Source organism: Neoarius graeffei, chromosome 6 (genome assembly GCF_027579695.1).
Source record: "Neoarius graeffei isolate fNeoGra1 chromosome 6, fNeoGra1.pri, whole genome shotgun sequence".
NCBI lineage: Eukaryota > Metazoa > Chordata > Actinopteri > Siluriformes > Ariidae > Neoarius > Neoarius graeffei.
Window position 1 is genome coordinate 93,321,920 of NC_083574.1, and position 27,108 is coordinate 93,349,027.

A 27,108-nucleotide genomic window follows, 5' to 3' on the forward strand; every position below is an offset into this window, starting at 1 on the left:
CTCACATTCACACCTACGGTCAATTTAGAGTCACCAGTTAACCTAACCTGCATGTCTTTGGACTGTGGGGGAAACCGGAGCACCCGGAGGAAACCCACGCAGACACGGGGAGAACATGCAAACTCCACACAGAAAGGCCCTCGCCGGCCCCGGGGCTCGAACCCAGGACCTTCTTGCTGTGAGGCGACAGCGCTAACCACTACACCACCGTGCCGCCCCGGTCAGCAATTTATTATATATATTTTTCCCCATCAAAGTTGCGTTTTGTGATTTCGAAGCGAAGTTTTAGTGCCGTTTCTAGAACACAACGTCAAGAAAACGTGGAAGAAACAGCGATAATGGAAGAGCCAGTTTCTAAGCTGCCTAAAACTAGCAATGGGAATTTATTTTTTGTTACATAATGCACTCAGGCTGCCAGTCAGTGTGTGACACACACACACACACACACACACCTGAAAAATCCTCACTACGCCCCTGATTTCCATGAGAAATTTGGTATTCATTGGTGTTTAAATTTACAGACAATACGAACTAATGCAAACAATCGGCTTCAACTCGCATAAATCTGAATTGTAAATGTTTAGTTCACTTTAGCTTCTGCAAACGCACAACTCGACTAAAAGATTGATAAACGAGGCTCAACGTCCCCGACATTGAAACCTGAAAGCTTTAGAAACTCAGAAGGTCAATTTATGCTGACAACCCAGTCCTCGCAGATGGCGTCGCAGATGGCGTCTGCGTAGCCCCCCCCCCCCCCCCCCCCCCCCTTCGCAGACAGTCTGCGCGCACCTCCCAAAAATTGTGACCACCGCAGAAGCCTCGCAGACAAGAAGGCTCTGATTGGTCCACTCTACATCCGCTGTACACGCACTTCCGCTTCCCTACTTTCCCGGTTTGGTTTGTTTTCACGACCGGCATTTTTAAAAACACGAGCGAAGATGGAGCAGCACGAAGAGCGGTTGATCGAGGAAGTGAGGAAGTACGTACATCTATACGACTCCAGTTCTAGTCATTATAAGTAACCGGAGGATAAACACTCCACTAACCACACCCACCAACTACTCCTAGCGACTTCGCGCCCGCTTGCGTTGTGGCGGTGAATAACATCGCGCACGCCTATTACTCCCCGCTCAACGATAAATTACAACTGCCTGCGAAAAGCTATCTGCGAAAGCCTTGTCGCAAGAGCATGCAGAGACCCTTACAGACCTTTACTTTTTAACAGCACTGGTTTGGGATTTTGCTGAGTTTACCTTCAACTGTCTGATATTTTTCAGAGTAATGAACTGTGGAGCAGGAAAATCACCGCGCTTTCTAAACGCACTCCTGAAAATTACTCATTAACTCGGGGAATTAAATGTGATCTTTTTGACATGTTCATCATTAATGTACATGAAAGAAAAAGGCTTAAAAGGTATAACTTGTTTTAGTGAAAATAAGCAATAAAATGCACTAGAATGCAGGGGTTTGCGTGTTAGGTTATTAACATTTTTTCAGGGGACGTTGCCCCCCTAAACTTAGTTTGACTTTCAGAAGTTCAGGATTTTTTTCTTTGCTCCACTTTCATCTCTAAACTTAATCACTACGCCGTATAAAAATTTAGTTATAAATCTGCGATTTTGTTTTTTAAAACGAAAGCTGAAAGTTAGGTATAGAATATGTTTCTTACAGAATATGTTCCGATGGTAGCTGGTCTTGTATGAATTTCTGAGCTATAAAATGAGTCATGGTCTATTTTTTACCGTAGCGTGTTATTTGTGTGCGGGGAAGGACACACGTTAACAATTTGCATGTGTAGAATGGAATTTTCCACTCCAAGAGTTAGAAGTTGATCGTGCTTCTGTTTGCGGTCTCTCTGTTACGCGGGTGATCTGTTCGGGCGTTATCACTGAAAAGGCGAGTTTTGACGGTTTTATTTTGTTTTAGTTTTGCAGTATAAGGCAATAGAATGTTTCTTTTTCATCTTGCTTTCATATTTCGTAGTGTTTGCGTATTTTTGGCCAATATTTTGCAACCACGGTCAATTTAGATCAAACTTTTGATAGAATCTACGGCCAGTCATTTTGCCCCGCCCCCGCCTCACGCTCCGTCCGGTGCGGTAGTGATGTCCCGTTGTTCGCGCGCCGCAGCAGAGACCCGCGCGACCTTCAGCCGGTACAGTCGCTGTTCTTTTACCACCGCCGTTATTCTCATCTTTCCGGTGTGTTCTTGATTTTTCCATCGTGTCCTATTTCGCCATATCAAACACCCAAACTGTATCATATTATTCATATTTAAGTGAATAATCAATTCAGTCATCATAACTTGGCATTTTTAACCCAAGCAATCAAAAAGAGGAAATTTATTCAATATTTTCACTCCTCTGTGAAGGAGGGGCTTTAATTCTTCATGATGGAGTTATTTATGGGGATAGTTTATATATTTATATTTACAGGGATAGGTATGTAGTCGATATTTATTTTTGTAATTATATATTTATATAGATCTTTATGAAGTGTATATATGGTATATAGTATATATATTTTTTGTAATTATATATTTATATACAGGGTTTTTTCTAGAAAAATTTAGTGTGAGGGCGTTCACCATGGCGAGGGAGCGAAGCGGGGGGGGGGGAGATGGTGCCAGTTGTCCGTCGAACCACTCCGCCGTGCGAAGCCTTTGAAAAATGCTCCAATGGGACATTCTGAGGCTATCTGAGAGGGAAATTGTAACAAATTGTCTGTCAACATTGAAAAAGAAAGAAGTAATCATCTTCTGCCCCGGACAGCCTTTGGCTTTCTTCCGCTTCGTGCCGCGGGATGACATCTTTAAATGCCCAAGTGTCAACAAAAACAACTCACGAACTACTTCTGTCAAAAGCTCCCGCGCCGGTGGGTGAAAGGTCATTCAGTCTCGAAAAATCTCACGCTACAAGTCAGCTGACCTTGTATGTAACCCATGTCAAATCTCGCGAGAGCAGCCGCGACAAGTAAACAACTAAACAACATGGCGCCTCAGTCTGGAAAACGCCAATTCGGATTGTTTTTGCACCGTCTGGCGGTGTATCTACTATGATTGGAATATTTTTGGAGCAATTATAACGTATTTGATGATCAGACACATTGTCACATAGTGTTGCTGGGATGTTTTCACGGAGTCGGTAAGGGGGCGCACGCCGAGAGTAAGAGGGCGCAGCGCCCCTGTTCCCCCGTTGAGACGAAAGCCTGATATAGATATTTGTGAAGTGTATATATGGAATGTAGCATATATATATATTTTTGTAATTATATATTTATATAGATATTTATGAAGTGTATATATGGTATATAGTGTATATATATTTTTTGTAATTATATATTTATATAGATATTTGTGAAGTGTATATATGGAATGTAGTATATATTTATTTTGCAATTAAATATTTATATAGGAAGTGTGTGTGTATATATATGGTGTGTAGTATATATCTATTTTTGTAATAATATAGATATTTATGAAGTGTATGTATGGTATATATTTTTTTAGGTGTATTAATGAAGTTTGGATTTCGGGGTAGTTAAAAAGGAGTGGGAAATTAAAAAAAAAAGTACTTCTTCCCACTCCTTTTTCGAACAATGTGCGGTGTATTGTAATGTCTGAGCTCTTTATGTATTTTATTTATTAATTTTTTTTTGTCACTTTCTCATGTTCGTTCTTTTGTATGTACAAATAGTTACATACATTTTTTTATACATGTTCGAAATAAATAAATAAATTCAATTTTATATGGAAATCAATTTTACAAAAGCATTTGAATTGCAATCAAAAAAATTTCCCCAGTGGAGGCCAGATAAAGCAAGATACTATCTTTATTCTTATTAAACATGACAAAAGAAACATTGAGTGTTCGGTAAATGCAAAAAAAAAAAGTAAAATTAGAAAATTTATTTTTTGACCAGAATGTCGTAAATGAGAGAGCGGTTTCTGAGACGGACCCGTATTGGTGTGATGGTTTTGTGGATTTTTCATAATTATGCTTCATCTACAGTATTTTAAAAAAAAAAACCATCGATTGCATTCTGTCCTTTCCAAAATGAAATAAAGCTCTGGGCGAGTGGAATTGTTTTTCGGGCGAGTACGTTTTGGGTGTTGCTCGCCCATTGGGGAAGTCAGACTGGGAGATTGTTTGTTTTTCGAGGACTGAATGGGGCTCCGTAATCACCTGCTTCTGGAGTGTGTGCGTGCAAGAGAGTGATTTACCACCAGCATGTTTCCCTGTGCTCAAGAAAGACCAGAAACCCTGTTGACTCAAAAAAAAAAAACTGATAATATAAATCAAAGAGAAGGGGTTAAATTTCTGCCAATAAATATTTAAAACATGCAAATTTACGTTATTATTCTGGCCAGGTTCCCTGCCTGAACTGATCATCACATCATCAGTTTTTCTTTGGCTAATCGGACACCAGGTACGCCACCACACTTTCCGGAGCAGTTGGGGGTCAGGTGCCATGCTCAAGGGCACTTCAGCCAGTCCTGCAAGTCCAGGGAATCGAACCAGCAACCTTTTGGTCCCAAAGTTATTTCTCTAACCATTAAGCCATGGCTTCCCTCCTAATTTACAGAAGATTAAAAATAAATCTTACCAAACCTGCTCTTAGAGAATGTTGTGCAATTTTCTAACAAACGGTTTTCTTCCAGGGTTTCCGCGGAGTCTTAAAAAGTCTAAAATTTGATAATCCTAATTCAAGGCCTTTAAAAAGTCTAAAATACGAGCATATTTTGCATTGTAGGTCTTAAATGTAATTTTGTGAAGTCTTAAATCCTTGCGTCCATTTACCCCATTCGCTTTTTTTTTTGTTAAATGCGTTGATGTTCATAATTAGTCATATAGGCTAGGCCTACTTAGTATCAGTAGGCTACACTGCAAACTACAAATGAGACACAGTGGAATCCGGCGTCCAGCTCGGTTGGCATGGTGATGCACAGGGCATGGCACGCGCGCATTTGGACAGTAGAGCCTAATGGTGATGATACACGGGGCAACTTTTTGGGCAATGTTTCCGAGCAATGTTGCTGGCAACGGGCAACTAGGTGAGACACAGGGCAACTTTTCAGGGCAACTAACAATGGGCAACAACAGTTGGCAACGGCAGTTTACAGTTAGCTAAAAAAAATCAATGTCTTAATTTTTGCTGTGACCATTTAATCAAGCTGTCTGTTGTTTTTTAGAGCTTTGGTGAGGTAAATTCTTCCATATAGAATATTAAAATAGAGCAATTCCAGTGTTATGGACGTGACACTTGAACTCAAAATGGCAACAAATGACCCAGTGCATGTTTTATTGTCTCCCAGTATTTAAACAGGTGTTGCATATTTTAAGGCTGTACCATACTGGAGAAGTGCTAGAACAAGAACAATTCCCATAGTACATCTAGGGCATGCCAGAAAACGCCAATAAAAGATGCGTTATGGACGTGACAGAAAAAGTATCACTTTTCTTGGGTGACTGTACATTTTTATCAAACTCTGTGAAATTGTAAACCTAATGTCGAAATGGAGATATCCATTTGATAGAGGGGTCCAAGGTGAATATAAAAAAAATCTTTGTTTAAAATATTTTGTATTTCATGCAGAGTTCCGGAAGGAAAAGTCAGCGTTATGGATGTGACGAAATTCCGTTATGGATGTGACGCGTCTGAAATAGACATGGCATATGTTTAGAAAATCAGCAATTTAACCACCATAACCCTTTGAAAAACTCTCTAAATATCAGCTAAAACTATCAAAGTTCTTAAATAATATTTAGGATGGCTATTGTTTTGCTGTTTTGTGGATTTTAGCATACATTTCTGTGGCTTGTGGCAATAATATAGAATTGTACATGATCAAAGTTGATTTTAGCTTGGGTTTTACATTATAAGAAAGAAAGACTGACATAATAAGGCGAAGGGAACAATTCTTGTGACAAATTGGTTCAACTTATTCACATCTGTAAAATACAGGCCTAGGTGATATCTCTGGGAGTGGTTTTGATGTATTACATGTTGCTTTATTTTTGCATGGTGAGGTTGACATTTACATGGAATTGCCCAATAACAACTTACTGGCGTAAAAACAGATGAGGAGTCTCTCCATCTCTTCACTCCACTGACACTGAGCGGCCGCCATATTTGTTTGAAATTTCTGATCCGAACCTCACCGGAGGTCACATGACTCGATACTCGCATTCTGATTGGCTTATCTCAAAAAGTTGCCAGAGATTACCAAAACCATTCAGAAAGAAACAATGTTGCCCAATCTCAATAGAAAAGAGTCAAAACGCAATTGCCCAGCAACATTGCTCGGCAACATTGCCCAAAAAGTTGCCCCGTGTATCATCACCATAAAAGAAGCGAGGGAGATTGTCATGGTTTGTAGCAAAATGGTAGCCTAGTAAACTAGACCCACCTGCCTAGCGGCCAAAAATATTTTTGCCTAGCGAGTGGGTCTAGCCTCGCACCATATAAACAAAAACACCCCGGGCATCAAATCGTGCCCGCCAATCACAACGCAAGGTTTTTGTTTGGATTCTTTGGGCGGGCTTTTGCAGGAGTGACGACAAGGCTGCGCGATGCTGGAGAAAGCGCAACAGGAAAGATGGCTACGGCTAGTGAACAGCGTGCGTTTGACTCCGCTTTGGAATCAGTTTTAGAAGAATTAGACTTGGAGTTTTCGTTGAAACATGAGCAGGAAGAGGCTCTCCGCTCATTCCTTTTCAAGAAGGACGTTTTCGCTGTTTTGCCGACCGGCTATGGCAAAAGTCTGATCTACCAGCTGGCTCCGCTCGTAGCCAAAAGGATGGGGCTAGTTTGTGCAGTACGAAGAATTAATAAACAGCTTTGAAACATTACTTTTTGATTGTTTCTTATTTTCCCGTTATTTTAAATTTAAGGGAAATTATTTCACCAAACACCACTAAATAAAAACTCTCAAAAACAGTTTAAGCAAACCCTTGAAAAACACTTGGAAAAAAATGTGTATGTGGTACAGACTCCAAACTTGTAGTCCTTATCTCCAAACTTCTTAATATCTAGAATCTGTTTATTAATTAATACGCATTTTGAAAAATTATTTATTTCAAGGCCTCCCCCACTGCTTTCTGTCGCTCTGACTACGTCACAGTCACTGTTGCGCTGATTGGTCAGAGCGTTGGCCTATACGCACAGAGACAGTTTGAAAGACAGCGGTTTGTTCCTCCCACCCCCGTCGGAAATGTCTACGAGCGACGCCAGACTAAATATTCACATTTATTCTGGCTTGCCAGGCTAGCGTTTTTTATCATAACTTGTAAAATAGGCGCCTTCGTGAATTAATATATGGATCATCGGGAATTACTTTGTTATAAAACATCGCCAAAGATGTCAAAAACGTGTCATCAGATCTTTAACGACTGCTGGCTTGAACGCAATGATTTTGTAGACTGGTTAAAACGTGTACCAAACAAACAAAATCCGTTTGAGGCGTACTGCACATTGTGCAAAAGAACACTCAAACTCTGCACCCTGGGCGTAAAGGCACCGGAATCGCACGCGAAAGCGGAGAAGCACGGGCTGCCCATAAAAGTCTGCAACAATCGCATGCCGTCACTCAATTTTGTTCACCGTTGTCCGGTCCAAGCGCATCTCGAGACGGTGTATCGGCTAACTCCGTGCGAACTGTAACGCTACAACACGCAAACCGTACGGAATCGAACGCCTCATCCTCAAGTGATTTGCAGGATGTCTTTGGCTCCACTGCAACTTAGTTCCTCATTAATGCAAGAGTGCACCCTAGGGATGTAATGAGTTCATTGGTGAATGATGATAAATTTTATTTTGAAAGTAATTCAGGCTCTCCCAATTTTTTTTTTTTTTTGTGCGGCATAAGGGCCCGTTTACACGAGGACGCTGTCGGGTAAAAACGACTAAATATGTGACCCCTCACCGAATCCAGGGACACATGTCGGCTGAAACGAATCTGAGATAATCGCAAAAGAAGCATTTTTTTTTTTTTCGAAATTTGTGATTTTTGTTTTTTTCCATCATGTGCAAGTTGAGATCTTGAAGAATGCAATCAGTATTTCAGATAATAGATTGTTTTGTTGGAAAAGCATACATTTTTTTGTTGCAAATTGTCTCGTTTTTGTCAGGACTGTAGCCTGCTGGGGGGTGTGGGTAAATTACCATATGGGACATTCACATGATGATTTAAGTCATTTGTTTTTTTTCGCGAATCAGCTGTATGATACGAGCTGAGCTCGTGGCTACTTAAGCTGCATACAGGCATGTGATTTCACTATGGAATGAGTTACTAAAGAGAGCGCAGGGGAGCTGAAACACCGCGAAGCAAACAGACACACGGTATTTACATCGGAGATAACCATTTCTAGCAAAAAAAAAACCCAACCAAAAGGAATCTAGGATTACATTCCATCGGAGGCATTGGTGTGCGCAAGGCGCCGTTTCTCTTTCTGATGGGGTGAGTTTATTAATCTAAGGCTGTGTGGTTATTTTTGCATGTAATGGAGAGTGTTGTGGTTTGGTTAAGCCTAGGTCACAACCGGACGTACGATTTTTTGGCCGTGTGATTTTTGGCGTTTCCCAAATCGCTGCGTTTTTTTTTTTTTTTTGTTCATGGAGAAAGACGCACGTTGGCTGCAAGTTTGTCTTGCAACCTGAAAAAAACGTAAGCGCCCGTAGAGTTTGTTTGACATGACAAAGAACCTCTGCGGCCGGTCTGCGGCTCGAAAATCAGCACATCACATGCGCGCTCTGTGTGTTTCTTGCGTTTTTTGCATGTAGACCGTCTGTAGGAGTACATACCGTACGGCCGGTCGTGACCGAGGCTTTACATGAAACTAGCGTTGTGTTAGTTGTGTCATCATCGTGCTATCTTTCTTTCTTATGGTGTGAGTCATTTTTCAACCACAAAGCGTTAAAGTAAACTTTAGGACTTATTTTTGCACTTCATAATTGTGTTGGGCATACTTTGCATGGAAGGAAAATTGACGTGGTGATCTTTGTTTACATGAAAGTAGCATCGTGCTAGCTCGTAGGGGGTGGGGCTTTCCTTAATCTCATGCAAATGAGCAGCATTATGTGCCCGCCCTACACCCAGAGTAGCTGAGATGGAAAACTTTGAGGGCGATTTTCTCCCTTTTCTGTTTTAAGAGGTATACACTTTCAAAAGGCCACACATTCTTCAAATATTGTCAGATCTCCACATGGAAGGCATCATTGGAAAGCTTAGAAACTGGACTTTCTGAATCTGTCAATAACTCAAAATGCCCCCGGGCCGACACGTGTCCCTGGATTCTGTGATCTGCCACATATTTTATCGGAAGTGCCTTTCGTCTACACGGGGACGGCGTTTCCGAGGCTGAAAAACGGAAAAAATTGAAAACGCCTTCCAGAGTGGATAAGTTAAAAACAGCCCCCGTTGCATATCCGTCTAAACTACCCATTACGCGAAACTCTGCTCGGATCTGCTCACGTCGGGTACGCGTTTACGTCATACATGTGTCATATACTGTACATGCCAGCCCGGGAAGTAAGAAAGTAAGTAAAAAAGTAAGAGCATGTCTGATTACATCGATCCAACGGACCTTCAAGCTGCTCTGGCAGCTTTAATAAACGTCCAGGAGTCCTTCGAACATCTATACCGAATCTGCACATATACCGTTAATGAACAGAGGCGGGTATAGTATGCTCTTACTTTTCTACTTACTTTCTTACTTACCATAGCCAGAGTAGTCAAAGTTTTCGCGGCGCAGATGTGCAGATCAGACAAGACGGAAGACGTTGCGCATGCGTGCAGACATAGCGGAGGTCTTTCACAGCACCACCTAGCCGCCTGGCATGCACATCCAATTGAATTCCACACATTTATGCGTCACTGTATAGACGCAGATTTCCTCCTTGAAAACGGTCGTGTAGACGCGGAAAAAAGTGAGAACGAAAACGAACTTCTGCGTTTTTGTTTCAGACCGTCCCCGTGTAAAGTGGGCTTAAGTCTTAAATTTAGCCTGGTATGGTCTTAAGTCTTAAATTGAACTTGTTCAAGCCTGCAGAAACCCTGTCTTCATATGTTGGGTGCAGGGGATTATTTAATAAAAAAAAGGTAGCGTCAAAGTGTTTACATTTGATTGAATAATTCATTAAAGGTGCAACAATTGTTTGTGTTTTATTGTTTGTTTGTTTTTTAATTCTATGCTTGTACAAATAACCTGGAAGATGATTTAAAAAAAAAAATCAGTGGGTTAAGCCGTGACCATAGCAAAAGTTAAAGTGTCTGAGAAACTGACCTCTAATCCAGAACGGTTGTTTGTATTTGGATGCGACTCCTGTCAATCGTTTTCTCGACACTACAGTACACTCTGTGCCAAAGTACACTACCGTTCAAAAGTTTGGGGTCACCCAGACAATTTTGTGTTTTCCATGAAAAGTCACACTTTTATTTCCCACCATAAGTTGTAAAATGAATAGAAAATATAGTCGAGCCATTTTTCTGGCCATTTTGAGCATTTAATCGACCCCACAAATGTGATGCTCCAGAAACTCAATCTGCTCAAAGGAAGGTCAGTTTTATAGCTTCTCTAAAGAGCTCAACTGTTTTCAGCTGTGCTAACATGATTGTACAAGGGTTTTCTAATCATCCATTAGCCTTCTGAGGCAATGAGCAAACACATTGTACCATTAGAACACTGGAGTGAGAGTTGCTGGAAATGGGCCTCTATACACCTATGGAGATATTGCACCAAAAACCACACATTTGCAGCTAGAATAGTCATTTACCACATTAGCAATGTATAGAGTGGATTTCTGATTAGTTTAAAGTGATCTTCATTGAAAAGAACAGTGCTTTTCTTTCAAAAATAAGGACATTTCAAAGTGACCCCAAACTTTTGAACGGTAGTGTAGATCCTGGGGGTGGAGCTTTGCGAATATGTGGAAATCATTCACACCTATCTGTTAGAGACTGAGAATATTGGAGGAACAACGAGACCAGTTTGATCTCCTGCACCTTTTCTGGATCAGACATTATACATCCTGGAGACACAGTGGTGCTTGAAAATTCATGAACCGTTTAGAATTTTCTATATTTCTGCATAAATATGACCTAAAACATCATCAGATTTTCACACAAGTGCTAAAAGTAGATAAAGAGAACCCAGTTAAACAAATGAGACAAAAATATTATACTCGCTCATTTATTTATTGAGGAAAATGATCCAATATTACATATCTGTGAGTGGCAAAAGTATGTGAACCTCTAGGATTAGCAGTTAATTTGAAGGTGAAATTCGAGTCCGGTGTTTTCAATCAATGGGATGAGAATCAGGTGTGAGTGGGCACCCTGTTTTATTTAAAGAACAGGGATCTATCAAAGTCTGATCTTCACAACACATGTTTGTGGAAGTGCATCATGGCACGAACAAAGGAAATTTCTGAGGATCTCAGAAAAAGCATTGTTGATGCTCATCAGGCTGGAAAAGGTTACAAAACCATCTCTAAAGAGTTTGGACTCCACCAATCCACAGTCAGACAGATTGTGTACAAATGGAGGAAATTCAAGACCGTTGTTACCCTCCCCAGGAGTGGTCGACCAACAAAGATCACTCCAAGAGCAAAGCATGTAATAGTCGGCGAGGTCACAAAGGACCCCAGGGTAACTTCTAAGCAACTGAAGGCCTCTCTCACATTGGCTAATGTTCATGAGTCCACCATCAGGAGAACACTGAACAACAATGGTGTGCATGGCAGGGTTGCAAGGAGAAAGCCACTGCTCTCCAAAAAGAACATTGCTGCTCATTTGCAGTTTGCTAAAGATCACGTGGACAAGCCAGAAGGCTATTGGAAAAATGTTTTGTGGATGGATGAGACCAAAATATAACTTTTTGGTTTAAATGAGAAGCGTTATGTTTGGAGAAAGGACAACACTGCATTCCAGCATAAGAACCTTATCCCATCTGTGAAACATGGTGGTGGTAGTATCATGGTTTGGGCCTGTTTTGCTGCATCTGGGCCAGGACGGCTTGCCATCATTGATGGAACAATGAATTCTGAATTATACCAGCGAATTCTAAAGGAAAATGTCAGGACATCTGTCCATGAACTGAATCTCAAGAGAAGGTGGGTCATGCAGTAAGACAACGACCCTAAGCACACAAGTCGTTCTACCAAAGAATGGTTAAAGAAGAATAAAGTTAATGTTTTGGAATGGCCAAGTCAAAGTCCTGACCTTAATCCAATGGAAATGTTGTGGAAGGACCTGAAGCGAGCAGTTCATGTGAGGAAACCCACCAACATCCCAGAGTTGAAGCTGTTCTGTACGGAGGAACGGGCTAAAATTCCTCCAAGCCGGTGTGCAGGACTGATCAACAGTTACCGCAAACGTTTAGTTGCAGTTATTGCTGCACAAGGGGGTCGCACCAGATACTGAAAACAAAGGCTCACATACTTTTGCCACTCACAGATATGTAATATTGGATCCTTTTCCTCAATAAATAAATGACCAAGTATAATATTTTTGTCTCATTTGTTTAACTGGGTTCTCTTTATCTACTTTTAGGACTTGTGTGAAAATCTGATGATGTTTTCGGTCATATTTATGCAGAAATATAGAAAATTCTAAAGGGTTCACAAACTTTCAAGCACCACTGTAATTACTTGTTCCAGTGTTTTTAAATTTATGCTTCGAGCACCTAAAGCAGAGGAGAATATAGATTTCTGACTCACGTTTTGCAGAAGGAGAAGAATTTTTCAGCATGTTGTGGTGATTGTTTGTTTGTTTCTGCTGCCAGCAGTTGCTGGATGGTGCATGTCTGTAGTCAGGATCACGTAATAGATCGAAATAGATTCGTCCCTGATACGAGGCACGCGTCCATCATCTGACCTCTGCATCGGTCTGTAGTCACGCAGATTAGCTGCATCTGAATCATGAGACTTAATGAATGTCAGCTCTTCCTGTTTAGTTTAACACAAGGTTATTGTAAGTGTATTTATTTGTGTGTGTTTTTTTTTTCAAGCTGGATATCGGTGGCGAGCCGACAGACGGGTTGCAGGACTACGACGGGGCCGTGGTGATCCTGGACGCCGGGGCGCAGTATGGAAAAGTGATCGACAGGCGAGTGAGGGAGCTGTTCGTTCAGTCCGAGATCCTGCCACTCGAGACGCCCGCCTTCGCCATCAGAGAGCAGGGCTTCAGGTGAGGCGAAACGGTTTAACCGTTTTGTGAAATACGGAAAATTCCACGTGAGGCAGCTGTAAGTGTACAACCCCGATTCCAAAAATGTTGGGACAAAGTACAAATTGTAAATAAAAACGGAATGCAATGCTGTGGAAGTTTCAAAATTCCATATTTTATTCAGAATAGAACATAGATGACGTATCAAATGTATACATCAGTTACGGCGCTACGTTTGCATAAACCTTGGCGCGAATATCGAAGCAAAAACAACACGGAAGAAGCAGCAGCAGCAACAATAATCATAATAATAATGGCTGACTTCGCATTTATACAGCTGCTGTTTCTCGTCGCTTAAAAATGGCGATCTTTTGCAGTCTTGTTGGGGGCCGTTCACAATTGTCAACGTTTTCATGAGTGTACAAAACGTACACTTTTTAACCAGCCCCCCTCTCCAAAGTGTACGAAATAAAATGTTGATTTTTCTGTATTAAAAAAAGATCTTGCTTATTCACAAGTTTCTTTATGAACTCAGGATGAGATACAATGTCAGCAGTAAGCAGCTCCTTCAAATCTATGCCAAGTTTTTGACAAAGAAATGCTGTAATCCTGATCTTCCCATCCATTGCAGAAGAGCCTGAGCCAGGGCTTGAAATTAACTTTTTTTCTTTGTGTCCCCCAGTGGTCCCGAATTCTGTGTTGTATTGTCCCGAATGGAAGCAATAGTGTCCCCATTTTTTTCCTCTCTGAAATAACCAGTGGTTAATATTATCATATGAAGTTACTATTATATGCGATTTTGAACCCTTTATATCATTTTTACAATAAGTCACAAGACACAAGCGACACATGTCCTATACATCATCTACTTCAAAATTAGTTATTGCATTTTCAGTTTATTAAACTTTGGCGATCTCACTGTATGAATAGATACCCGTTTATTTAAAGGGGCCAACTAGGTCATTCAGAAAATGTTTCAACTCCCTACATCTGCAGTACACTTTAGTTGAAAATAAGACTCCTTTTATGTTCATTTCATCTACTTATACCTTGAATATCTGTTGGCACTTATAAGGCCAACTTATCATTTTCAACATTACCGTTATCCATTTTTATGAACTTTCCGTTATCCATTACCGTTATCCATTTTTATGAACTTTCCGTTATCCATTACCGTTATCCATTTTTATGAACTTTCCGTTATCCATTTTTATGAACTTTCCGTTATCCATTTTATGAACTTTCGCTGCCGAAACGTGGGTGTAAATGTTAGCACCATCAGCATAGTGGCAGGTCCGAGCCTAGCTGTGCTGCTGACTGACTAAACTTTCTGAACTAGAAAGACACCAAGAAAACTCACTTATTCTGTTGAACGGTATCTTCCGTCAATATCATCCACATCATTCCTGTTGTATTTTATAACGTGTCTAACAGTGTTCATTAAGTTCATTCAGTTGCTAGCGTTGCCTGCAGACCAGGCGATGACACTTTGGATCCTGAAGGTCCCGGAGACGTTATGTCTGGGCTTTCAGTTTCTTCCCCGCGGTCGGTCCGCTTCAACCACTTCAGCATTTTTGTTCTGGCAAGAGTCGGCGCAGCGTGTGCGGTAGCAATTCCATTCCAAGTCCATATAATGCGGACTCCGGCCGAAGATTCTAGAACAGAATGCGCTGCTCTGTAGCCTACGGATGCAGGTGCATCGAAAGTGTAGCTACTATGTATTTTTCGCTGTTAACGTTTTAAAATTGACAAATTAGGTGAATGTCTACGTATGTGTTACGGCTTTGTAAATAATATTAATGTCGAACTTTTTTTCTAGATCTATTTTTTTCCATTGTCCCGGGATTGTCCCAGATATGATAATTTTGTGTCCTGATGACATTTTTTATGGTCCCCGGGACGTCGGGACACCGTTAGTTTCGAGCGCTGGCCTGAGCTTCCTTGTGCTGGTCTGTCTTGTAGTACCACCATATCCTCTGCTGGATCAGTGCTGAGTACTGGAGAAGGCCTACTCTCAGTCTCTGGAGTTGAACTGGGGCCAGGCATGGGGCCAGGCATAGGCCTAGGGGTGGACTGAAATCTAAAAAAGCAGCCATCAAGATTTCGGCTGATACTATTGTTTCAGTTTGCCCATAATACACAGTGCTTGAATAGTCCATGACATTGTACAGATTATGCTGTAGTAGTAGAACGCAATCATACATCATGTATATCCGTAGAATGCACTACACATGTACCGGTACATACAGTGCACATAGGCCTAGCTACTAGAGATGCATGGATGGGTTATTTTTTCATCCGCAACCGCCTCACAAAACCACTATCCGCCCGCGATCCATTTGCACAAACGTTTTTTCACCAATTTTCAAAACCGAGCCCGCCCGCCATCCGCCAATTGGAGCCTCGATGATTTTCCTCTGCTGATCCATCGATATGGAAGTTTGTGGAGGAATACTCCCCTACTTCATCCACAAGAAAAAAAATTTGAGAGGGTCATCCATGCATTTGTTTCCTCCCGCCTGGATTACTGCAACGCCTTGTATGCTGGCATAAGTTCTTCCTCCATCTCACACCTGCAACTTGTTCAAAATGCTGCCGCCCGCCTTCTCACTAGAACACGAAGGCGAGAACATTTCACACCTGTGCTTGCTGCTCTTCACTGGCTCCCCATACACCACAGGATACATTTTAAGATTCTTTTATTTGTTTTTAAATCCCTACATGGACTGGCAGCCTCTTACTTGTCTGACCTCCTAAAAATTCATACCCCCTCCAGGGCCCTCAGGTCAGCTGACCAATTACGCCTAGTTGTACCACCCTCCAGACTGAAAAGTAGAGGGGACCGAGCCTTTGCAGTCATTGGCCCTAAACTCTGGAACGAGCTTCCACTACGTATACGTTTGGCCCCGTCCTTAGCTATTTTTAAAACTCATCTCAAAACCCATTTTTATGCCTTGGCTTTTAACTCTGTATAGCGTTTATTTACTTATTTATTCATTTTTTGTTTTTCTTTTAATGTTTCATGAGTCTTTTTACTTTCTTCATTTATTTATTTTTTAATTATTTACTCTTAGTTATTTATTTTTCTAAATTCATTACTATGCCTTGGTGTCTTTTATTCCATGATTTCTTGTTTTAAGATTGCACTGACCTGTGTATTGGTCCTTAGTTTCAGGTCATGCTGTCGTTTCTCTGTGTGTATGGTGTCTTTAAGTTACGTTGTTTTTGGGTTTTATGGTGTCCTCAAATCTTTTTACCTGCTTGTCCAGCACTTTGGTCAGCTGTCTCTGTTGTATTTTAAAGTGCTTTATAAAAAACCTGACTTGACTTGACAAATTCAATATTTGTTATTTATTTCAGTGCTTCAACCGCCACCCGCCCGAATTTAATTACATTTTTATTTTTCGCTAGTTCACCCGCCCGATCCGCGGATTATCTGCGGACTCCGCGGCTGCAACCGCCATCCGCGCATCTCTACTAGCTACGGCCTAGCTACACGCAGTAGCTTTCCACACTGACGTGGCCAGCCTTCCAAAATTACCCTCAGAAGCAAAGAAAAGTCAAACTAACCTTTTGAAATAGGTCCACAATCGTTTTCTTTGGCCGCACTTTGAGTTTTTCCATCCTTTCACGACCTTGTTGATACAGCGCATGTCGGCCGGCATTCAGACCATCAGTTTTCAACCTTTTCCAAAGGTTTTGTCCAGCGCTGACTGCCTCAGACCGTTTTAAATTGTGGTTGATGAAACGGAACACATTGATGAAGTGGCAGTATTCATTGTTCGGGGACCGATGTATTGTGTCTGGCCTATTTTTCACATAAATCTCCAGCTCACTGAACCACTCACACTGGGACGCCGTTGTTCTGCAACGTCAGAACGTGTGTATCAGCCAGCGCCACCGCCGGACGCCCAGGGAACGTCTGTATTGTGCATTCATGCTGTGTACAAACACGGCAATTAGAGCCATTGGAGTGACATAGGGCTGTATTGACGATCTTCTCTTGAGATAGCCACGGATCAAGAGCCGTCAATACAAGGAGGTATAGCCGTTGATACAAAGAGGGATCGACATTTTTATAACTATTTTAAAAGCGTACACAGCTGATTAACCCCCTCCCCCCAGCGTACGTTTTGTACGCTCATGAAAATGTTGATAATTGTGAACGGCCCCTTATTGTTGTTGGTCTTAACACACACCCCCCCCCCCCCCCCCGAACCGTTTTTTCTGGCCCCAGAGCCAGTTCTTTGTCAGTGGAAACAGAAAACCCGGTTCCAAACTAAGCACTGGCCCCGAACCAGCCCTGGAACTGCTTTGGTGGAAAAGGGGCATGTGTGAATATGCGTTTTTAAGAAATTATTATTATTATTTAAAGGGCAGTGTGGTCTGGGAGAGCGGTTCATCATGCCTCTGCCTCCAGCCCCCACGCTGTCTGGGCAGAATGAATAGCACTCGATCAAAACAACAGTCCTGCTGAGAGACAGTCATCAACAGTAACGGAGAGAGAGAGAGAGAGAGAGAGAGATTCTCCGTGTACGTATGAAGTGCGCATGTGAGTAAGCGAGGCCGTAGTGTGCTCTCTGAGGCGGTGTAAAGTGTAATTGGCTCGAGGTACTGTATTCGAACAGCCTGTTCAGTTCCTGATCTGAGCTAAGAAAGCTGTGAAACAGCCGTTCAGGCCACACGGTTGCGTCATGTGGGGCTGGATTGTGTTTCTTAATCTATGTGGTGTTTTTAAGCCATCTGCATTTTGGTGTGCTGTATTATGACGCTTTTTGTTTTTGGATCTTTACCCTGTTTTCACGCAGTTTGGTCACTTGGCGATCCTCACTTCCAACCTCCCTCTCCTCTAAAACACGACAGATAGTGTGGACTTGATCCAAGTCGTGTGACGCCACTGCGTCTTTTTTTTTTTTCTTTCCCCAAACTGCTTCTCGTGCTGCGCTGAAATCCCAGACCTCAGACCTGCGCTGACATCTTTACATTTCAAGAAGTGGCAAACCGAATGGGATGAAAGTCTAATCTCATCTCATTATCTCTAGCCGCTTTATCCTTCTACAGGGTCGCAGGCAAGCTGGAGCCTATCCCAGCTGACTACGGGCGAAAGGCGGGGTACACCCTGGACAAGTCGCCAGGTCATCACAGGGCTGACACATAGACACAGACAACCATTCACACTCACATTCACACCTACGCTCAATTTAGAGTCACCAGTTAACCTAACCTGCATGTCTTTGGACTGTGGGGGAAACCGGAGCACCCGGAGGAAACCCACGCAGACACGGGGAGAACATGCAAACTCCGCACAGAAAGGCCCTCGCCGGCCACGGGGCTCGAACCCGGACCTTCTTGCTGTGAGGCGACAGCGCTAACCACTACACCACCGTGCCGCCCCGTGGGATGCAAGTCTTAACCAAATTGTGGAAATTCAATCCTGCCATCAAGACCCTTTTTTAAATTCTCATTTGTGATCAGGTGACACCTGATGGTGTATTTTTTGGAGGAATTTCACGAAACTTGACTAGATTCTGTGTTGCATGTCGGTAATACGGATATCGTAATTTCGTTCAATTTGGTCACGTTTTACCAGAGTTATGGCCGAGTTGCCAGCGGGGGATGTTGTGCTGTCGTAGCACTCTTGTTAACCTTGTCTCTTCAAATCCAGTGCTGCATTGTCGAGGTAGACTGAACCATAACACGACCAGAAACGTTTAACTTTTGTAGCAGAAGCTCTGATAACAGTGACGAGCCGCTGAGTCATCAGTTTTATAATCCGAGCAAACTCGACGCTAACCTTGAATCGTACGTTTAGGTATGTAATGAGTGTAAGTCGGCAAAACCGTCGGCTGCTGTTTGTGTTATTGGTGTTCAGGCAGCAGTGGTTGGTTTATAACCTGATTCCCTTTTATTCTTACGAATTATAAATTAATAATGTACATTTTACGTATATTGGCACGTGCCAAGCTTGGAGTTTAAAGTGCATATTCTGGACCAATTTTGTGTTTTTTTTTTTATATGAAAGAACGTCCCTTTACACACTCATCCAGAAGGGTAATTTTGCACAAGGCCGTCTGTCTACAGCAGAAAAAAATAAAATAAAACAACAAAACGCGTCTGGAAAAATCCTAAGGGAGTCTGGAGCCAGATTCGTGACGTCACCTGCGGAAGCGCCAGCAGGCTGCGCGAGCTTTGCACGGTTTCAGTGCACAGCCTGTGTACACCAAGCGCTCCCGTTTCTCTCTCATTGTCCGGTCTTTTGGGAAACGATGAGTACGAATCCCATCAAGATTGGCGTTGCTACTGTACACCCTCCTACGATACATCTGTTAACCATTTTAATAATTACGCGATAGCGTTGAAGAAATTTGCAGAAAACCACCAGGTCGTTTTCTCATAAACAAACCAGCGCTGACGTAGGATTCAGAAGGAGGCGTCCCGCAAATCAACATTTCCCGGGAAATTCAAATGCAAAGTTTTTTTCAGAGGCGGACCAATTTGCCTCAAATGTCTTGATTTCAACTGAATTTTTTTGGTATTGCGCAAGGGGAAAAAATTTCAGAGAATGCAGAATGTGACAGATATTTGACCAAAGTTTAATCTAAAATAGGAGAATTCCATTGATCTTGCTCCTGAATTTACCCGCGATACGCACTTTAAAATGCCAGATGTTTAACATTATCAACATATAAGAAGTCCCATATAGGCTTTCAGTTGCCGCCTTGACCTTGAATGACTTTGAAATGACCAACTCAAGGTCATGGATTTTCATAGGACTATAACCAGACAGCTGATGATTGAGAAATATTACCGTTATCAACATATAGATATAAAATATGCATGTTGGTCCACACTTTAGTCACATCCTGCCTAGACTACTGTAACTCCCTCCTCTTCGGTCTCCCCCGCAAGCCCATCCATAAGCTCCAACTGGTCCAGAACTCAGCCGCTCGTATTGTCTCCAGAACTCCACCCATCCATCGTATCACTCCTGTTCTCCAACAACTCCACTGGCTTCCTGTCAAATTTCGCATAGACTTAAAAATCCTGCTCCACACTTTCAAGGCTATCCACAACCTCGCCCCTCCCCCCATACCTCTCCGACCTTCTCCACATCAACACTCAGGTCAGCCTCCTCCATCAGCCTCACTGTGCCCTCTGCCCGTCTGTCCACCATGGGGTCCAGAGCCTTCAGCCGCTCTGCCTCCCCCCTGACATTAGGAACATTTATCCATTTTCAAAACCCGTTTAAAAACCCACCTTTTCAAACTTGCCTACTCACTAATAACTTGCCATCCACTACTGCTGATTTCTGATTTTATTGCATTTATATTGTTTTTTTTTTTTTTGGGGGGGGTCACACACTGACTGGCACTACTGCAGGTTTGTAAATGAAAAAATACATTTGAGAAAATAACGCGGTCTTTGCATCATTCTTTCATCTCACGTTGCGAACTGTTGAGATGTCGGGCAATGATTCGGCCAAATCAGCTTTATCCGGCAGCGTATGGATAGCGGCTCGACATCTGTGGGTGCAATTGGTCTTAAGTGATCAGTCTCATTAAATCAGTCTCATTAATAATACCATTAATTTTGGTGTTTAATAATAAATTACCAAACAGCCAAATTATGGTATATTCCAAATTATTATGATCTCTACCGATGCAGCAATAATGTATTACTTACCGTATTACATAGACACTACAGCCAATAGCACTCGTATACACTCGGGTGAAGGCAATTTGGAGTTCTTTGAGATTCTCGTGGTCTAATGAGAGAAAGGAATTCGTCGTGGTTGCTAATCCCACTAGCTTATAACATCACTAAATCCACTGAAATCTTGATGAGGTCAAAATATGTGTAATAATGAAATTAAAGGTGTTAGAAAGGATAGAGAAAGAGCATGCAACACCTATCTATTAAAAACAACTGAGAGAACAAAAATAGAACAACAGTGATCAACTCAACACTGAGTGTCTACAGTGTGCACAATTAAACAGTTCCTGAGTTTAAATTCACACTACTTCCTAAGACTAATTTGCCCAAATGCCAGCCTTACTTCCAGATATCCCGAAGTTTCGCGGGGTTCACAGAAGTTCGTGGGTCGCTTCCGTGAGAGCGCAGAGGTTTCCTTGGTCCGAACTTCGTCGTTTGTGAGGAAAAGTCTCTGATCAAACAATGTGCACAGCGATTAAGTCAGAAGGAATCCGGTCGCTTCTAACTCTTAATTAACTGCTCGGGCGGCAGTCGTAGCGTTACTTATGATAAACAAATAAACTGGTTGTAACTCAACTAAGTGAGACAGCGCAGCTTAAGTAGTTTTACCGTGGCCAGTGGTATACGAAAGCGCGCTGAGTCTTCTTTTTCTTGCCAGGCAGATGTCTTGATTTTGGAGGTCCTGATGAACGGAGGGTTCTCTCTTTATGTCTGTATGATGCAGAGATCCACGACGAGAGAGAGAGAACGGAAGTTGACTGAGTCACTTATGGAGTCAGGGAGGATGTGATGTAGGTAATCCCGCCTAGGCGTGACGTAGGTCATCGCGGAAGTTAGTTGATGGGATTTGTAGTTCTAGACGGGACGGGGCTGTACCAACACATCTTATCCTCGTCAACCGATACAGATCTCTCTATTCTTGTTGTCCTACTGCTCATCGGCCAAAATGTTTCTAAGTAAAAGGCGTCGAACGGCAAAGATGTCAAGGTCGATCGCTCTGCCATAGTGTATTCTTGCACGTTTTCTTGATGTGTTTTAGAAACAGCACACTAAAACTTAGCTTCAAAGCCACAAAATGCAACTTTGATGGAAAAAAATGTATAATAAATTGCTTCACGTTGAAAGAAGGAGGAAAGTTTCGCTTGTTTTGACATGGCGAGTTATTAACACAAGAGGAAATACTCATAATTCGCAACTAAAAAGACTGGCAGCTTGACCACGCTTTCTAGTGCGATCGTGTTGCGCTTGCGCAGGACTGGGTTTTCGCGCCCAAACCACAGGAAGTCCATACAAGGTTATAGAAACCCTAATGAGGCTGAGGTGACGATTTAATTACAGTGGCTGCTTTTCTAATATTCTTATGCGGCTATTGGAAAAAAATGCATGGTCCGACAAAGGGAGGGTCACAGGCACCCCAGGACCCCCCTCCCCCCCCAGCTACGCCCCTGATCTTTAGTGCTTTTAGGAAAAGCATTTTCTTTCATCATTTTGTAATTCTTCCTCACTTACGGTGATGAAGCGATCGGCCGGTATTTTGCCGAGTCGCTCGAGGTGATTGGTTGAGATTTTCAGACTATTTCTCGACAATCAGTGCACGCGACTTCCTATAACCTATTATAGATGAAAGTCTTTGACAAAACTCTTGAAAATCTCCAGTTTTCCGAATGGAGAAATTTTATTTTTCGGATTTTTCGCGTTCCTAGACGCGGCGTAATACTTCGCATCGTCCTTGCATGGGCGCGGTCCTTAAATAGCCCAAACACAGTTCAGTTCATTGATTAAAGACAGGTGTTCTTTGTTAAAGGGGTACCAAATATAATGTATACAGTTTCTGATGTGACAAAGTAACGTATTCTTAAGTATTCTATCAAATTTATGTACTAGAAAACAACGAAATATCTTGGTAATTGTAAATATAATAGTCGGTACGCTAAAGAGTCGCCATTTTTAAAAGACCGTGACGTCAGCCCTACCCACTGCACTAGGAGAGAAGCGTGTAATCACGGCGTCGGGCGCATCAAGCGAAAGCGACAGCTCTGTCGAATCATACGAAGAGATCCCGCAAGACACACTGCAAGCAGGCTATGGCTTAGAAGGGTACCAGTTTGAACCTAGGAGAGGTACTCTCGACTCCGGTGATGACGAAAGAAGAGAAGAAAGCTCGAACTCGCTTGGTGTTTTTCAGCGGAAACGAGTGAAAAGACACGTCTGGAGGATCGTTACGCTTTCCATCGGTCCTGTTATTACACCCGAAAGCAACACACCGTGGCATTGTGTAGCCGATCACTTACAATTCATCCTACTTTCCGATTCACACGTGCTATTCCCAACTAGGGATGGGACATGATTTTCGAATAGTCGAATATTCGTGACGAGTTCGAATAATGAATAGTAATTTCGAATGCCGTTTTGGCTTACGTTACATTCCACTAAAAAAAAATGAGCGCGGAAAGGCGTTTCCTTGTTCCTAACATACTCTGTTGCATTAATTCGGCCAGAGGGTGCCGCTATCGTACAGTAAAGGTAGTCAAACGCCAGCAGCGCACGCAAGGTCGCATACATTGCCTCATTTTTGGATCCCAGACACAAACACCTGAGGTTCGCAACTGACGAGGTGAGAAACACAGTGCAGGCCGAGGTGAGAAACCTTCTGTCCATGGCAGATGATGAAGAGGCCGGAGAGGCGGCGGAATCGCATGAAGGGCCCAGCGAACCGAAACATTCCCGAAAGGATGGCCCATTAACAGCAGCAATTGCCGTCATATTTGGCGAGGATTACAGCACAGAGAGGGCAACATGCGTGACTGAATTGACTCAGTACTGCCAGGATACATGCCCACCGCTCCACACTGACCCGATGACATGGTGGAAAGACAATCAACAGAAATACCCTCGCCTGGCAAAGTTGGCCAGCGCCTACCTGTGTGTGCCTGCAACGTCCGTGCCATCGGAGCGCGTGTTCTCCGCAGCCGGTCTAATTGTCAATAGGCTGCGTACCCGTCTCCATCCCGACCACGTCAACATGTTAATTTTTTTGAACAAAAATATGTCTTAAGTTTATTCTGCTCTGACTGTTCGAATGCTTTCATTATCGTTTCCTAAACGGGCAGTTTCACCCGCGGTTCCTTCCAACAGACGAAAATAGTCGTGGCTGCATAGAAATGTACAATAAAATTGGAAGCCTATATTATTGTTTGATACTGTAGGCTATGTGAGGTGAATGGAAGTTTGTTTTTTGATGACTCATTAAACCGTTACCACTTTCACCCTGTCTGTCATGTGTGCGCGCGTTTGGGTGGGGCGGGCGGGGTTCTGTCGATTTTCAAATCGAATTTCGAATATCTTTTAGCGAATTTCGAATAGTGTTTTTGATCAAAAGTCACATCCCTAGTCCCAACCTCAATGAGCCAACACAACTGGGCACATACATAGGTCATGAGTGTTACGCAGAGAAAATGAACGTGCATTCTGATGGGATAAAATGAATATCATGGCGGGCTGTTCAAACTGCGGAAATAGTTTGCTCGAGCTACTTTCAAAACACTATAACTTTCCAACCTTAGAACAAAAAACTTTCGTAAGTCTTGAATAAGGTTCGTTAATGTGTGTTTTATTGTTATATTTACTCTCTATATTGCCGTCTGTTCCCCTTTAACGGTGCGTGTGCCCAAGGCGCGCCTTCAGGTGCACGAGCTAATGCGCGCAGGACTGACACCGTTCTGCACAAGCGCACTAGAAAGCGTGTTCAAGCTGCCAGTGTCGCTGCAGTCTATTTAGTTGCGAATTACGAGTATTTTCTCGTGTTATTAATTCGCCGTCAAAACAAGCAAAACTTTCCTCCTTCTTTCGACGTGAAGAGAGGTCAGCAATTTATTATATATTTTTTCCCATCAAAGTTGCGTTTTGTGGTTTCGAAGCGAAGTTTTAGTGCCGCTTCTAGAACACAACGTCAAGAAAACGTGGAAGAAACAGCGATAATGGAAGAGCCGGTTTCTAAGCTGCCTAAAACTAGGAATGGGAATTTATTTTTTGTTACATAATGCACTCAGGCTGCCAGTCAGTGTGTGACACACACCTGAAAAATCCTAGCGACGCCCCTGATTTCCATGAGAAATTTGGTGTTCATTGGTGTTTAAATTTACAGACAATACGAACTAATGCAAACAATCGGCTTCAACTCGCATAAATCTGAATTGTAAATGTTTAGTTCACTTTAGCTTCTGCAAACGCACAACTCGACTAAAAGATTGATAAACGAGGCTCAACGTCCCCGACATTGAAACCTGAAAGCTTTAGAAACTCTAACAGACCTTTACTTTTTAACAGCACTGGTTTGGGATTTTGCTGAGTTTACCTTCAACTGTCTGATATTTTTCAGAGTAATGAACTGTGGAGCAGGAAAATCACCGCGCTTTCTAAACGCACTCCTGAAAATTACTCATTAACTCGGGGAATTAAATTTGATCTTTTTGACATGTTCATCATTTAATGTACATGAAAGAAAAAGGCTTAAAAGTTATAACTTTGTTTTAGTGAAAATAAGTAATAAAATGCATGAGAATGCTAGCCTGGGCCCGCCCATCCTAAGCGTGACGCAACACGAGGGCCTGTTGCGAGCTTAGTCTGGCCAGCATTTCCAAGCTTCCGAAAAATCGGAAGCCAATCAACTTTGAGCATCTCCAACGGCCCTGGGTAGAGGCTTGTTCAAGGCAGTGACGTAGTAGAACTGCGACCGGAAGCCATAGATTGTTTGTTTACAGAATCTATGCCGGAAGCGCTTCATTCACTAGAAACATTACGAACATGGAGCAGCGGCAAGCCTTTGACACAGCGGTAGATGCTGTATTGAAAGCATTCGACGGGAAGTTCTCATTGAAAACGGAGCAAAGAGCAGCCCTGGAGGTATTTATCTTCTTCCTGTTACTCAAGCAGTTTCCGTCGTATCACATACATCAGAGGAAAGAGTGATGTGATTGGTTTAAGCTTCGTCACAGCCTTTTCTGGCTTCGACCAGTAGCAAACTGAGGCATTTCAGGGAGGCGGGTCAACCACGGGCTCTGGGAAACGGTTGGGCTTAATATCTTGGCCAGACCAAATCCTCGCAGAGCTTTGAAGTCGTGTTAGCCAGGCTACTAGAATGCAGGGGTTTGCGTGTTGTTATTAACATTTTTTTTCAGGGGCCGTTGTGCCCCCCCCCCCCCCCCCCAAACTTAGTTTGACTTTCAGAAGTTCAGGATTTTTTTCTTTGCTCCACTTTCATCTCTAAATCTATACTAAATAAAAATGTTATTAAATATTCTTTTATTGGTAGGGAAGTGAGTCAAAATAACTTCCACTTCTGCCTTTCACGGTTTACTCTGATTGTTCATTTCGTGCCCTTTCTATGCACTTGACCTTTTGTGGGCGTCACTGCATGCAAATGAGCTGTATCAGGAGCGCGCTTTGTGTACATTATGACCGATCAACGTGCACACGAGTACAAAGAAAATGAGCCTTTCTGAAACCTTCCGCAAACATTTACACACCACATGAACGAGGCCCGGAGAGTCTGGGATGAGCATATATACACAACCCCGATTCCAAAAAAGTTGGGACAAAGTACAAATTGTAAATAAAAACGGAATGCAATGATGTGGAAGTTTCAAAATTCCATATTTTACTCAGAATAGAACATAGATGACATATCAAATGTTTAAACTGAGAAAATGTATCATTTAAAGAGAAAAATTGGGTGATTTTAAATTTCATGACAACAACACATCTCAAAAAAGTTGGGACAAGGCCATGTTTCCCACTATGAGACATCCCCTTTTCTCTTTACAACAGTCTGTAAACGTCTGGGGACTGAGGAGACAAGTTGCTCAAGTTTAGGGATATGAATGTTAACCCATTCTTGTCTAATGTAGGATTCTAGTTGCTCAACTGTCTTAGGTCTTTTTTGTCGTATCTTCCGTTTTATGATGCGCCAAATGTGTGAAAGATCTGGACTGCAGGCTGGCCAGTTCAGTACCCGGACCCTTCTTCTACGCAGCCATGATGCTGTAATTGATGCAGTATGTGGTTTGGCATTGTCATGTTGGAAAATGCAAGGTCTTCCCTGAAAGAGACGTCGTCTGGATGGGAGCATATGTTGCTCTAGAACCTGGATATACCTTTCAGCATTGATGGTGTCTTTCCAGATGTGTAAGCAGCCCATGCCACACGCACTAATGCAACCCCATACCATCAGAG

The 27,108-nt window shown here is 42.5% G+C and overlaps 1 protein-coding gene across 1 annotated transcript in view; it reads left to right on the top strand.

The window, feature by feature from the left end:
• Positions 1-27,108, top strand: part of gmps (guanine monophosphate synthase) — a 172,273-nt gene that overhangs the window by 48,565 nt on the left and 96,600 nt on the right. Inside the window, exon 2 of the mRNA XM_060924180.1 lies at positions 13,007-13,185. Within this exon, the coding sequence (XP_060780163.1) occupies positions 13,007-13,185 (179 nt within the window). The remainder of the gene's footprint in view (positions 1-13,006; positions 13,186-27,108) is intronic.